We start from the raw sequence: 14585 nt of genomic DNA, 5'->3' as shown, positions 1-14585 counted from the left end.
ACAGTCCACACAGTCCACACAGTCCACACAGTCCACACAGTCCACACCTCAATATTAAGCGACCATTGTGGAATGATTAAATGTCTCCCGGAGGCTGTAGGCCTCAGGTCTTGTTGACGGCTCGACAGTGTAACCACAACCGCACATGATAGCTGGGGGTGGGGGCGTGGCCTGATGGACGTCCGACGCGTCCAATAAATGACGAAGTAGCCGAACACGCCCCCTGCCTGAACCAATGGAGAGAGGGGCGGGGGTTCGGGCGAAACAGCAAGTTCGGTTGACCGTCCCCGATCAGGAAGAATAAAACAAAACACGTTTTTAATACGGCCAGGTTTTATATATCTTGCTTCTCGAAGATCAGGGAACGAATTCCGTGTTTTTTGCCTTGCGGGGAGGACGGGTATTTTTTTTTGAAAACCGAATACGTTAGTAGGCGCCGGTTGGAGCAAGATGGCGGGCGTGACGGACGGACGGGCGTTCCAATGGGAGCGGGATGCGGACACTTCCGGCGGAGGGGGACGGCCAATCGGTGCCAGCGTGAGGGGCGGGGCGCGTCGCTCGGGCCCAAGGCCGAGGGGTTTGAGGTAAAAAAAAATCATCATTTATTATTATTTTTTAGTTTTTTTTTTAAAGCGAACAGCCGCCGGCGGGGGGTGGGTGTCTGTGGAAGGCGAAAGTGGGGGAGGGTTTGATTTACTCTTCACCCCGCCCCCACCCCGAGGTTGGGGGTAAATAGCGGGGGGAGGGGATAGGAGGGTAAAGGGGGGTATGTGTGTGTGTGTGGGGGGGGGGGTGAGTTAGAGAGATTGTATGATTCACACTACCACCCCCCCCCCCCCCCCCCATCTCCATCACCTGAGGACGGGAGGGAGGGATTTATAAATGGGTGTGTTTCTGGTGGGGGGTGATTCCAAGGGGGTAAATAATGGGAAAGGGAGGGTAAAGGGGTTTGTGTGTGTGTGTGTGTATAATTAGAGAGAATGTATGATTCACACCCCCCCCCAATCTCCATCACCTGAGGACGGGAGGGAGGGGTTTATAAATGGGTGCGTTTCTGGTGGGGGTGGGGGTTGATTCCAAGGGGGTAAATAATGGGGAAGGGAGGGTAAATGGGCAGTGTATGTCTGTGTGTGGGGGGGTTAATTAGAGGAAATGTATGATTTACCTTCCCCCCCCCCCCGCTCCATCACCTGAGGATGGGAGGGGTTTATAAATGGGTGTGTTTCTGGTAGGCGGGTGATTCCAAGGGGGTAAATAATGGGGAAGGGAGGGGAAAGGGGTTTGTTTGTGTGTGTGTGTAATTAGAAGAAATGTGTGATTCACCCCCCGCCCCCCTGAGGATGGAAGGAAATGGTGTATAAATGGGTGTGTTTTTGTCGGGGGGTGGATTTCAAAGGGTAGATAATGGGGAAGGGAGGGTAAAGGGTCAGTGTGTAGGGGGTAATTAGAGGAAATGTATGATTGACACTCCCACACCAGCGCCATCATCTGAAGATGGGGGGGGGGTTTATAAATGAGTGTGTTTCCTGGAGTGGGGGGTGGATTTCAAGGGGGTAAATAATGGGGAAGGGAAGGTAAAGAGTCTGTGTGTTGGGGGGGTAATTAGAAGGAATGTATGATTCACACCCCCTCACCACCACCACCACCTCCTCCATCACCTGAGGATGGGAGGTGGAGGGTTATAAAAGGGTGTGTTTCTGGTGGGCCGGATTCCAAGGGAGTAAGTAATAGGGAGGGGAGGGTCAAGGGTCCGTGTGTGGTGCGGGGGTAAATTAGAAGGAATCTATGATTCATCAACCACCAGCTCCATCACCATCACCTGAGGATGGGAGTTATAAATATCTGTGGGAGGTGGGTTGGTGGAACCCAAGGGGTAAATAATGCAGATGGGGGTAAAGGGTGTGTGTGTGTGTGTGTGTGTGTGTGTGTGTGTGAGTGAGAGAGAGAGAGAGAGAGCTTGCAGGGGGTGTTAAAGGGTGAGTGCAGGGGCAGACAGAGGGGGTTAAAGGGTGCGTACAGGTGGGGGTAAAGGGTATGTGCAGGGGGTGGGGACGGGGTGGTAGAGGGTGTGTTTGGGGCGGAGGATGTTAGAGTGTGCGTACGTTTGAGCGGGGAAAAGAGGAGGATACTTAGAGAGACAATATGATTCTAGGCTGTGGGTAAATGGTAGAGGTGTGCATTGGAGAAACTGTGATTCCACCCCATGCTCCCTTAGCAAAAGAAGGGGTTGGTAAGTGTGCGTATGTGTGGTGGGGATAAGGGATCCGGGGGAGGGGAATAAATGTCAGGAAGGGGGTGATTGGAGAGCGTATGACTTACCTGCCCCCGTCTGGCCCAAAGAAGGGGGAGGAATAAGTGTGTTTCTGAGTGGGGAAGCGCAAGCCATTGGTGAGAAGGGGAGGGGTTGATGGTTTTGCCCTCATTATCTGCACCCCTCTCTTCCCTCCCCCCTTTGCACTTTAAATGCTGTTTCTCCCCCTCCCCAAGCAGGTTGAATGTCCACATCCCATTTCCCTCCAAAACTAGCTTTTGAGGGGGTGGGGGTAAATCCCCTTTCTCTGAAGTGGCATCAAGGAATTAACATCCTTTAGGGAAGGACACTGCCACCCTTACCCAGTCTGGGCCTACATGTGACTCCAGACCCACAGCTGTGTGGTTGGCTCTTAACTGCCCCTCTGGGGCAATAAGTAGTGGCCAAGGCAGAGATGCCCACATCCCACAAGTGAATAAATTAACTGTGGCTTGTGAATTGTGAGTTTTGTCATTTTAGTCTGGTAATGCATAAACAGGTTTCTCTGACTGATGTTTCTGTCTCCTGCTCGTAACTTTTGTGTTTGTTTTTGTATGTGTGTGTTGGGAAGAGGGTGCAGACTTTAAAAGTTGCATAAATTAGGAATCCATTCCTTTTACTGGTCTTGGTAATGTTAAGGGTCTTGCAATAAATACTTCTTTTCGTTGTTACTGAAGGAAACCTGTTGTGAATGGGACTGATGAGACTGGCGTATCAGGAGGGATTGACTAGGTTAGGATTGTTTTTGCTGGATTTCAGATGAATCTCGGAGACTTTTTTATTTATTCACGGGCTGAGGGAATCACAGGTTAGGCAGTATTTATTGCCTGTCCCTAATTGCCCAGTTGAGAGTCAACCACATTGCTGTGGGTCTGGAGTCACATGTAGGCCAGACCAAGTAAGGATGACAGTTTCCTTCCCTAAAGGGTATTACTGAACCAGATGGGTTTTTCCCAACAATCAACAATGGATTCACATTCATCATTACATTCTTAATTTCAGATATTTATTGAATTCAAATTCCACATCTGCCATGACGGGATTCGAACGCGGGTCCCTATAATGGCATCTAGATTAATAGTCTAGCGATAATACCACTAGGCCATTGCTTCCCCTTATAAAATTCTAACAGGACTGGATAGACTAGGTGTAGGAAGGATGTTCCCGATGGTGGGCGTGTCCAGAAACAGGGGTCTTGGCCTGAGGATTCAGGGTAGACCATTTTGGACGGAGATGAGGAGACATTTCTTCAGCCAAAGAGTGGTGAGCCTGTGGAATTCATTACCACAGGAAGTAGTTGATGCCAAAACATTGAATGTATTCAAGAGGCAGCTAGATATTGCACTTGGGGCGAATGGGATCAAAGGTTATGGGGAGAAAGCAGGATTAGGCTCATGGCTGATCGCCCAACTCGTGATGAGCGGCTGAGCAGACTTGAAGGGCTGAATGGCCGCCACCTGCTCCTATCTTCTATGTTTCTATGAATTGTTTTAATTCTGGGTGGTAGTCCAGGAGGAGTTGGGCTTATTTCTAGCGCACTGCCCTAGTTGGTTGAGCCAATGTTACACTCGCCTACTGATGACACAGGCTTTTTAAAAACGGTGTTTCATTCCTTTGAGGGTGGAGGCATGTAAGGGACCGTAATATACGCAGCATCTTGGGATGATAAACGGATATAGAAGTTGGACTGCTACAGAGCTGACATAATCAGGGCAGGTCTGCAACTGGAAACTGTCAAATGCTGTGCATTTTTCCCCACGTTGTCTGGCACGGCTTTTTGAAGCTGTCAGGGCGAGAGCTGGGAACTGAGCGACACCAAGATGTATTTGGGTTAAAAAATTCAACTAGGTGATTGCCCTCTGGTTAAGCTGTAACGAGGTGCAAGTGTGGCAGAAATGTCTGTCTTTTTTTCCCTTTTCCCTCTCTCACTCTGTCCTTTCCCCCCTCCTCCTGATCCCAGCCCCCAGCCCCCACCCCCGTAGGCCCCTCTTCCCACCCTTCCATCCCCAATATATTGTTTTCCTATGCATAGTAACTAATTTGAGCCATTTGTCTTTTGTCAGTCTTAATTGTGAGTGTGTGTGTGTGTGTGTGTGTGTGTGTGTGGGGAGGGGTTGGGTTTTTATCAGGGTTGAGTTTAAGTTGCTTGGTAGCAGATCAGGATTCTTATTGTTTGCGATTAGACGCATACAGCACAGAAACGGACACTTTGGTCCAACTTGTCCGTGCCAACCAAGTTTCCCAAACTAAATCTGTCCCATTTGCCTGCACTTAGCCCATATCCTTCTAAATATTTCCTTTTCATGTATCTATCCAAATGTCTTTTAAATGTTGTGCCTGTGCCCGTGCCTGTACCTGCACCGACCACTTCCTCTGGCAGTTCATTCCACATACAAACTCTGCTCCACATGAAAAAGTTGCCCCTTAGGTCCTTTTTAAATATTTCCCCTCTAGTTTTGGACTCCCCCCACCCCGGGGAAAAGACCTTTTGCTATTCACCCTATCCATGTCCCTCATAATTTTATAAACCCTTATAGGGTCACCTCTCAGCCTCGTACGCCCCAGGGATGAGTCCTGGCTTTTCCAGCCTCTTTGGAGCCCACAGCATCCAGACTGATCTACCTGTAATCCCCAGTTGATTTGCAGGACTGAACATTGTCCAATCGCTGTACTGCAAGGACACAGATCCCTGGTTTCTGGGAGAACCGAGTGCCTGACTGATCGCAGCCAACCCCCTTGACTGGAATTAGAAACGAACCCTTGACCAACTGTGGTTGTACCCTCTAAGTGTTCCCATTAGCGACTGCTCCTCTCTGACATTCATACACAGGCTTGTTTGCTTTAAGCTCGCATGGTGTCTGCCCCACAATCTGCTGTAAGTGTGAAATTGGACATGGTGCTGTACAGCGACGTGTCTACCCGCCCTTGACTGTTCAGTGCTCCTTACTGTGACCAGCTGCTGCATCTTTGTCAGTGCTTAAAAGCAATGGCAGCCACAAAGGATGGCAGACCCTGGACAGTGGCTGAAGTCAACGAACACGTGCTTAGAAAGCAATATGGGAGGTTTACAGCAGCTAGTAAGCTCAAATGTGTGCACACAGGCAACGAATGATAAGAAATGAAACTCGGGCACAGGTGTATCCCGTACGTATGTATGAGAAGCATGCACACAAGTCAAATGGCTTCAGTGCAAGGACAGAAGTGGTGTGTGTCCTCTCCAAGAGCAGGTATGACCATCATCAGCACCTTCACAGAGAGACAATGGGCCTCACCCTGAGCATCAGCAAGACAAAGGTCCTCCGCCAGCCTGGCCTGGCGTTATGGAGCGGACCCCCAATCATCAAGGCCCACAGGGAGGCCTTGGAGTAGGTTGACTACAGCAGATACCTCAAGGCATGGAGCACCGACGCTGCCTACGCAAGATCCTGCAAATCCACTGGGAAGAAAGACGCACTAACACCAGCGTCCTTGACCAGGCCAACATCGAGGCACTGAGCACCCTGGATTGGCTGCGATGGGCCGGGCATATCATCTGCATGACTGACGTGAGACTCCCCAAGCGGATGCTCTGCTCCCAGCTTTGAAACAGCAGGCGAGCCCCTGGTGGACAGAGGAAGCGCTTCAGTGATACCCACAGGGCCTCACTGGCCAAGTGCATCATTCCCACAGACACCCGGGAATCACTGGCCCAAGACTGTCCAAAGCGGAGGGGGAACGTCTGGGAAGGTGTCCAGCACCTCAAGGCTTGTGTCGGGAGAAAACAGTGAACGGAGCGCGCTGCCACACCAACTTCCAACCCATTCCTTCCCACGAATACCGTCTGCCCCAAGTGTAACAGAACCTGCAGTAGCTGCCCACAGACTCACCCTGAGAGTGGAAGAGAGTCATCGTAACCTGTGAGGGGCTGCCGATTGTTATGATGATGGTGCTGAGGCTTATAGAGTCAAAGAGATGTACAGCACGGAAACAGACCCTCCAGCCCAACCCATCTGTCCCGACCAGATATCCTAAATCAATCTAGTCCCATTTACCAGCATTTGGCCCCTATGCCTCTAAACCCTTCCTATCCATGTCCCCATCCAGATGCCATTTAAATGTTGTAATTATACCAGCCCCCACCACTTCCTCTGGCAGCTCGTTCCATACACGCACCATCCTCTGTGTGAAAAAGTTGCCCCTCAGGTCCCTTTTTAAATCTTTTCCCCTCTCTCCTTAAACCTATGTTCCTCTAGTTTTGGACTCCCCCTACCCTGGGGAAAAGACCTTGGCTATTCACCCTATCCATGCTCCTCATGATCACCCCAAGTCCTCCAACACTCCAGGAAAAATAGCCCTGGCCTATTCTAAGTCTCCCTGTCGCTGAAACCCTCCAACGTCCTTGTAGATCTTTTCTGAACCCTTTCAAGTTCCACAACATCCTTCCTATAGCAGGGAGACCAGAATTGCACGCAGTATTCTAAAAGTGGCCTCACCAGTGTCCTGTACAGCCGCAACATGGCCTCCCAACTCTTGTACTGAATGTACTGCCCAATGAAAGCAAGTGTAGCAAACACCACCACCATAACCCTGTCTACCTACAACTCCACTTTCATGCCAGTTAAATGCACACAGCTCAAGGTACGTGGTGTTCCTGCAACAGGCAGGGAACAAGCATTTGGTGAACCGTTACTGCCACATACCTGATTATGTCGGAAATTTATGCTTTTTGGACAAGGAAGAGAATTGGAAGTGGGATATAAGGAGAGTTGGGGCTTTTAATAAGGAAATAACGTAGTTGCTGTGAGATTCTGAAATCACTGTTGCACACTTGAGGGGAAAAATTGCAAGTGTTTTCTTGATGTGATTAATTGAAGTTACTTGTGTTACAATACAGTGGGATTATTGTCTATTCACGATGAAACCCGGTGTGAATTGCTTTGGTCCTGAATAGCAGTCAGTCATGTAAATCACTCAACCCAACGGTCTCATGGGGATTTGATCCATTTTGTGACGGCCTGTGGGGTACATGGTCTGCTTTCCATAGAATCCCTACAGTGTCAAAACAGGCCCTTCAGCCCAACAAACCCACACTGACCCTCAGGGGACCCATCCCCCTATAACCCACCTAATCTACCCATCCTGACTGCGGGAGGACACCGGAGCCGCACCCAGAGGAAACCCACCCAGACACAGGGAGTGAATGTGCAAACTCCACACAGACAGTCATCCGAGGGCAGAATCGAACCCTGGTCCCTGGCGACATGTGGCAGCAGTGCTAACCACTGAGCCACCGTGCCGCCCTTAAAACTAATAGTGTTTCAGGACAGAATTCAACTCACCCCAGACAGGACTTGAACCCAGAATCCTTGGCGTAGGAGGCCAGTGCCTTAACTCTTAGGCCACTGGGGCCGGCCCAGTTAGGATGTGACACTTGCTGTCAGAGTTTGTCTGGTAATGCTCCTGCACAGCACGCTGTTCAAGGTGCTACGTAAATGCTGGTGGTTGTTGTTTGTTGGGACAGTGCTTTGGAAGGGTCAGACAGCCTGTACCGCCAGGACACACAGCGTTTCATAGCTGATGAAGCCAGTTTGTGCACAGCAGGCTCCTGCAAACAGCGGTAGGCGTGACACACAGTCACAGTAGCCACTGTGAGATATGGAGAGTTGTAGGAGGTGACAGAGATAGGAAAGGGGGTGCAGGGGGCTGGAGGAGGCGACAGGGATGGGGTGAGGGAGGAGGTGACAGGGATGGGGGGGGAGGGAGGGGGTGCGGGGGGCTGGAGGAGGTGACAGGGATGGGGGGGGGGGGGGGGGGCTGGAGGAGGTGACAGCAATGTTATTAGCTCCTGGGGTGTGGAACAGCTCAGAGAGGGGGCAGGAATGTTAGAGGGCGAAGCTTCCTGAAGGGTAGGAGTTGCTCATGCTGTGCAGTGAGAACCACATCAAACCTTGAAGTTTGCTCCCTGTCATCAGTTGTCTCCAGTTGTAACTTTTAATTAACTTTTCAAAGTGTCTTTTGTAAGGCAGGCTAATTCTACGTGCCTTTCCATCATAAATTAATCGTGAGAGAAGCAGGCCATTTGGCCCATCAAGTCCATACCGATCATGTGAACAGCTTCCCACCCAAAACCCATTCTCTGTAGCTCTGCATTTCCCTTAGTTAACCCACCCAACCTCCACATTCATCCAGGGGATTAGCCATGGGAAATGTAGAGTTACAGGGATAGGGTGGGGGGGTGCTCCTCAAAGAATCGTTTTTTTTCTACACTTATAGAGATACTAAAATACTATGAATCCCCTGGGCACGACGGGACAATTTCCCACGGCCAATCCACCCTAACCTGCACATCCCTGGGCAGTACGGGACAATTTAGCACGGCCAATCCACCCTAACCTGCACATCCCTGGGCACTACAGGACAATTTAACATGGCCAATCCACCCTAACCTGCACATCCCTGGGCACCACGAGACAATTTAACACGGCCAAGCCACCCTAACCTGCACATCCCTGGGCACTACGGGACAATTTAACACGGCCAAGCCACCCTAACCCGCACATCCCTGGGCACTACGGGACAATTTAACACTGACAATCCACACAGACAGTCACCCGAGACTGGAATTGAACCCGGGTCCCTTGGCGCTGTGAGGCAGCAACGCTAACTACTGAGGCACTGTGCTGCTCCTAATTTTAAATTCGTTAAGCTTGTGATCTCTTCGGGAAACGAGGGACTGAATTTCCAGCAGGTTGCTTCAATGAGGGGCAACAATGCTGAGAAGTTTTTGCCCTCTGGTGTGTGGAAGTCTTGAACTAGGAGAGTATAGTTAGGAATAAATGGGCACACATTTTAAAGCTGGCATACAAAGGAATTTCTTTTCTTGGAGGGAGTTCAGTGTCTGGACTTTCTGACCTGAGAGAGTCGAGGAGGCGTGGCCACTCAATGTATTTATTGAGGAGGTTAAATAGATTGTTGAAATATTGGGGAGTTGAGTGCAATGAAATGCTGACCTAAAAGGGGAGTGAGGCCTAGGCTGGATCAGCCATGATGTTATTGAATGGCAGGGGCAGGCTTGAGGGGCTGCGATAGGGTTTCCTCATGCTCCTATTTCTTATGTTCTTACAGAGTCATACGGCACAGAAACAGACCCGTCGGTCCAACCAGTCCGTGCCAACCATAATCCCAAACTCAACTAGTCCCACCTGCCTGCTCCTGGGCCATATCCCTCCAAATCTTTCCTTTTCATGTACTTATCCAAATGTCTTTTATACGTTGTAACTGTGCGCATATCCACCACTTTCTCAGGCAGTTCGTTCCACATGTGAACCACCCTTTGTTCAAAAAAAATTACCTCTTGTGTCCTTTTCAAATCTCTCTCCTCAAGTTAAAAATGTACCCCCTAGTCTTGAAATTCCTCATCCTAGGGAAAAGGCACCTACCATTAACCCTATCTATATCCCTCATGATTTTATCAACCTCTTTCAGGTCACCTCTCAACCTCCGATGCTCCAGTGAAAAAAGTCTTAGCCTATCCAGCCTCTCCTTATAACTCAGACTCTCTATACCTGGCAAAGTCCTGGTAAAACTCTTCTGAACCCTCTCCAGCTTAACAATATAACTGGGCGACCAGAACTGGACACAGTGCTCCAGAAGAGGCCCCACCAACGTCCTGTACAACCTCAACATGATGTCCCAACTCCTATACTCAAAGGTCTGAGCACTGAAGTCAAGCGTGCCAAACGCATTCTTAATCCCCCTGTCTATATGTGACACAAACTTCAAACAATTATGTACCTGAACCCTTAAGCCCCTCTGTTCTACAACACTACTAGGGCCCTAGCATTAATTGTATAAGTATTATCTTCAAATAGAGCAGAATTTGCAGAGAGAGAGCAGCTCACAGAGGAGAGGAGAGGGGAGGAGAGGTGAGGGAGAATAGCGAGCTGCTCAGGATTCTCCACCCAAGCAAGGAAGAGAAACAGAAACAGATGCTTTCTCTTTGCAAGTAGGATGTTCTGCTGCTGTACAGAAAACCACAAATTGTTATTTTTCATTACTGTTGGACTGTGCTGCAAAATGGGAAAAGGATTCTGCTTTAAACCAAGGAAACTGTGGTATTGCAGTTTCACAACAAGTTCCTGGAACTCATTGTCAGTTATGTTTACACTGCTGCCTGTCAGCAGCTTTCTGATTTGGCTCCTGGACAGTGTGTGCGCACATGTGTGAATGTACAACAACAGGAGAAATCCTGAAGGCTCTTAAAATACAGCTTGTCTCTCTCTGGCCCTCCTCTGTAGGAGAACTGGGAACAAGTAACAGGTCACCTCCTTGAATCTTAGTCCTATTGAACTGTGATTCCCTGGAATTTACTCCTCACCCCCATAACACCCATGTATTTCTGACTGTCTGTCTGCATCTGTGTGTAGGGGTTTAAAAAAGGGTTTGAGTTTTAATGAATAGAGTTATAAGTTGTGAGTTATTCTTATAGACCTGTGTTTAGAATTAAGTTATTTGTAATAAATGGTGACTTGTGATTCTGTTTCAACCTGAGCAATTCAGCATGGAAACAGACCCTTCGGCCCAACTTGTCTGTGCAGACCTGATATGCTAAATCAATCTACCCCCATTTACCAGCGTTTGGCCCATATACCTCCTAAACCCTTTCCATTCATGTCCCCATCCAAAGTCTGTCAGAGATGGGCAAATCGGGAACTTTGAGCGATATTTAATTAAATCTTTAACTTTGGTGATGTCCCCAGGAATAAAGTATGTGTGCACTTTTCACTGTGGGTTGTGACTGCACATTTGTCGCGTGATAGACTGACTTGGTGCCCTCTCTCTTCCCCCTGCTCTCTGTCAGTCTGTCCATCTGTCCATCTCTCTCGCTCTTGCTCTCTCTCAGTGATGTTTTTCCTATGTTTTTTCTCTCCTAGAGACTAGATGCAATGGAGGAGGAGGTGCCTCAGTCGGAGATTCCAAACCGAACGACTGTGACAGTGGCTGATTCGGACAGTGTCAACACAGAGCCAAGTACCCTGCTGTACAAGATCAAGGGCTGTATCAGGTCGGTGGCGGTTGGAGCAGCGGCATCTGGCTCACCATCTGCTCACGTGTTTCTGCACTGGCCCTGACTTTGGGATGGGGATGGGGATGGGGATGGGGGGGGTGGTGGTGGTGGTGGTGGGGTGGTGGGAGTGGTGGTAGTCGTGCGGTGGGGGTCCTCCTCTGCTGTCCTCTCCCCTTGCTCCCCTTCTGTTCCCCCCCCTCTCCCTTTCCTGCCCCACTCCCGATGTTGCCTGCCCTCTTACTCTCAGACAGTGGGAGATGCCAAGAGGAGCTGAGAGTTTGAGGCTGGCACGTCGACGTGGGGAGGTTTCAGCGTTAGTCTTGTCCTGCCCAAGGCCCCCTCCCTGCCTGAAATTGGCAGCTCCCCCCCGCCCACCTGCGATGGGAACATTTAGTAACTAGGTTGGGTACTTACCCATCCATCTTGGCAAGGTGCAGTGTGGGGCTCCTGGTCTCCCATGCCTTTATTGCTGCTGATGTCATGGGTCAACCTACACTGTGTACCCATCTTTATTCTATTAGACGGGGAAGTGATGGCCTAGTGGTATTATGGCTAGACTATTAATCCAGAGACCCTGATAACTTTCTGGGGACCAGGGTTCAAATCCTGCCACGGCAGATGGTGGAATTTGAATTCAGTAAAATATCTGGAATTAAGAATCTAATGATGACCATGAATCCATTGTCGATTGTCAGAAAAATTCATCTGGTTCACTAACACCCTTTAGGGGAAGGAAACTGCCATCCTTAACTGGCCTGGCCTACATGTGACTCCAGACCCATAGCAATGTGGTTGACTTTCAACTGCCCTCTGGGCAATTAGGGATGGAGCAATAAATGCTGCCTGGCCACCGACCACCTCATCCTGTAAATGAATAAAGAAATTTTAAAAAAGGCCCAACAGGCATTGGTTGCCCACACTTAATTACGGAGGTGGTGGGGGGGTGCATCTGGAGCCACATGTAGGCCCAGAGTGGGTAAAGACGGCAGATTTCCCCCCCCGGCTCCAGGCGTAAGGAGGCAACTGTACCCCGGGCAACTGGCCATCACTGCCCTGAGCTCCTGAACCAAGCACACCAAGACTCCAGTTAACATCCATCTCTCTCTCTCTCTTCCCCTCCCCTCCCCCCGACTCCGTCACCTCCCTCTGTTTCATCTGTCTTCCACAGCAAGAATGTTCAGTTGAAGGTGGATAACGTTCTGGTGAGTTCCCGATAGTTTTTCTTTTTAACCTGCTCCCTCAGCGCCGACCCTCCCTCAGCGCGGTGCTCCGTCAGTGCGGCGTTCCCTCGGCACCGGCTGCCTTGGCCCGATTTTCTGGCCTCGAATGCCCCAGTGTTGGGATTTGCGCCAGCAACCTTCTGACTGTGGGGCTTACGGTGAAGAATAGTCGGTGGCGATCAGTTAGCGGTCAACTCGACACTGTTCCTCTTTGTCTTCTCTCACTTTTCCTTACAGCAAGACGTGAAAGTGTTCTCAGACGTAGAGAAGCTTTACCTCTACCTGCAGCTGCCTTCAGGCCCCAGCCATGGGGATAAGAGGTATTTATCAGCTCCAGACGGGAAACCCATCAGAGGGGGAGGAGGGATTGAGGTGGGGGGGGGGGGGGAGTATGCAGGCGGGCGGGGTGTCTGTATGTGTGTGTGTGTGTGTGTGTGTGCGCGTCAAGTGCAGAGTTAAGACGATAAGACACAGGAGCAGAAATTAGGCCATTCAATCATGGATGATAAGTTTCCCAACCCCAAATCTACTCTGAAACCTTTCTCAACCCCATTCTCCCGCTTTCTCCCAGCAACCCTTGATCCCCTTGACAATCAAGAACCTATCTATCTCCATCTTAAACATCCTCAATGACCTGGCCTCCACGGCCTTCTGTGGCAGTGAATTCCATAGATTCACCACTATCTGGCTGAAGAAGTTTCTCTCTTATCTCCGTTCTAAAAGGTCTTCCCTTTACTGTTAAGGCTGTGCCCTCGGGTCAGTCTCTCCTACCAATGGAAGCATCTCCCCAACATCCACTGTGTCCAGGCCATTCAGTATTCTGTACGTAATTCTGTGAGAGTTGTTTTCCATCTTTTGGAGATCTCCACGCTCTTTGCTCTCGGAATCTTGGCGGGTGGCCCACCTGAGCTGTTTGAACACTCACGCATCTTGCAGTGTTGGAGGAGGCCATTCTACTGGCTTTTTGAAAGAGCTCTCCAATTAAGTGCAATAATCACCCCCCCTCCCCCTCTCCACCCCCTTTTTTATTAATTCCCCGGCAAATGCCTCCAGTATTGCTCCAATTCTTTCCCCATCCCCTTCCTCTTTTGGAAGTTCCTCCTGCATATGCTTCCACTGCCCGTTCAGGCAGCACATCCCATGTCACAGCACCTCGCTGCATGGAAATGACCCTCCTCCTCCCCTAACTCGTACCCTCTCTCACTCTCTGTCCTTTGAGGTCAAGGTGCTATTCCTCTGATGACAATGGCAACCTTGGACTGCCATCAGATCGACCCGTAATTACACTTTGCCATCGCTTTTCGATGGGGTGGCTGCACAGGAGCCCCCCTTCTCCTGTGGCTTGCCGTCTGGCGTATTTGGAGGGACCTGTAAGCCGATAATCGGCCCCACTTGGCCACCTTACTGGCATGCCTTCCTTGGCAAACTAACCCTCGCCATGAATCCTGAAAGGTTTGGAGTGCTAATGGTGGTAGAGGACAGATTAAGATGTCGAATGGGTGAAGGGTTTGGAGTGCTAACAGTGATAGAGGAGAGATTGAGATGTCGAACGGGTGTAAATGAATGGGTGAGAGGGAGAAAAGGAATCTGCACCCCTGAGATTTTCACAGGTTTGGCAGAGTGGACTCATATCCTCCAGTCTCTCTCTTATCCTTTTTTTTTATTTAATTGAACCAAATGAGGTCATGCAGGCACTTGAACAGAGATTGATTCTGCAAGAGAAACTCCATGTTAAAGCTGGGTGTCATTCCCGGGGCTGAGGTGGGCTGTAGCCCCTGTGGTGCCCACCACCAGTAGCGAGCGTTTCCCCCCCCACCCCCCAATCAAGGCCACCCTGGTGAGGGTGTAACCATGGAAGGGAGGCTGTCACTGGTATCGAGGAAGCCCTTCCCCGGCCCACTGCCTTAGGAGGGAGGCCCTCTGATCTACTTGCACTCTGTCTCCCACAAGTGCTTCAGGTACTTTGTATAAAACCCTTCGCCCACGTAGCTTAATATCATTAACGCAAACCCCGACTTGACTGTCCAGG

The 14585-nt window shown here is 50.0% G+C and overlaps 1 protein-coding gene across 1 annotated transcript; it reads left to right on the top strand.

Annotated features, from left to right (window-relative positions):
• Nucleotides 1-13: 13 nt before the first annotated feature.
• Nucleotides 14-12876, top strand: LOC125481851 (DNA-binding protein RFX5-like; the record flags this gene model as incomplete). The annotated part of the gene is made up of 4 exons (XM_048593779.1): nt 14-584; nt 11203-11333; nt 12505-12538; nt 12794-12876. Coding segments are annotated over exons 1-4 (350 nt in total), but the record flags the coding sequence as incomplete, so codon positions are not given.
• Between the last annotated feature and the right edge of the window lie 1709 nt (nt 12877-14585).

The sequence above is a fragment of the Rhincodon typus genome, unplaced genomic scaffold (assembly GCF_021869965.1).
Source record: "Rhincodon typus isolate 14 unplaced genomic scaffold, sRhiTyp1.1 hic_rhity00003871, whole genome shotgun sequence".
Taxonomy (NCBI): Eukaryota; Metazoa; Chordata; class Chondrichthyes; order Orectolobiformes; family Rhincodontidae; genus Rhincodon; species Rhincodon typus.
The sequence above is the reverse complement of the archived record's forward strand: the minus strand, read 5'-3'. Positions and strand labels throughout refer to the sequence as shown.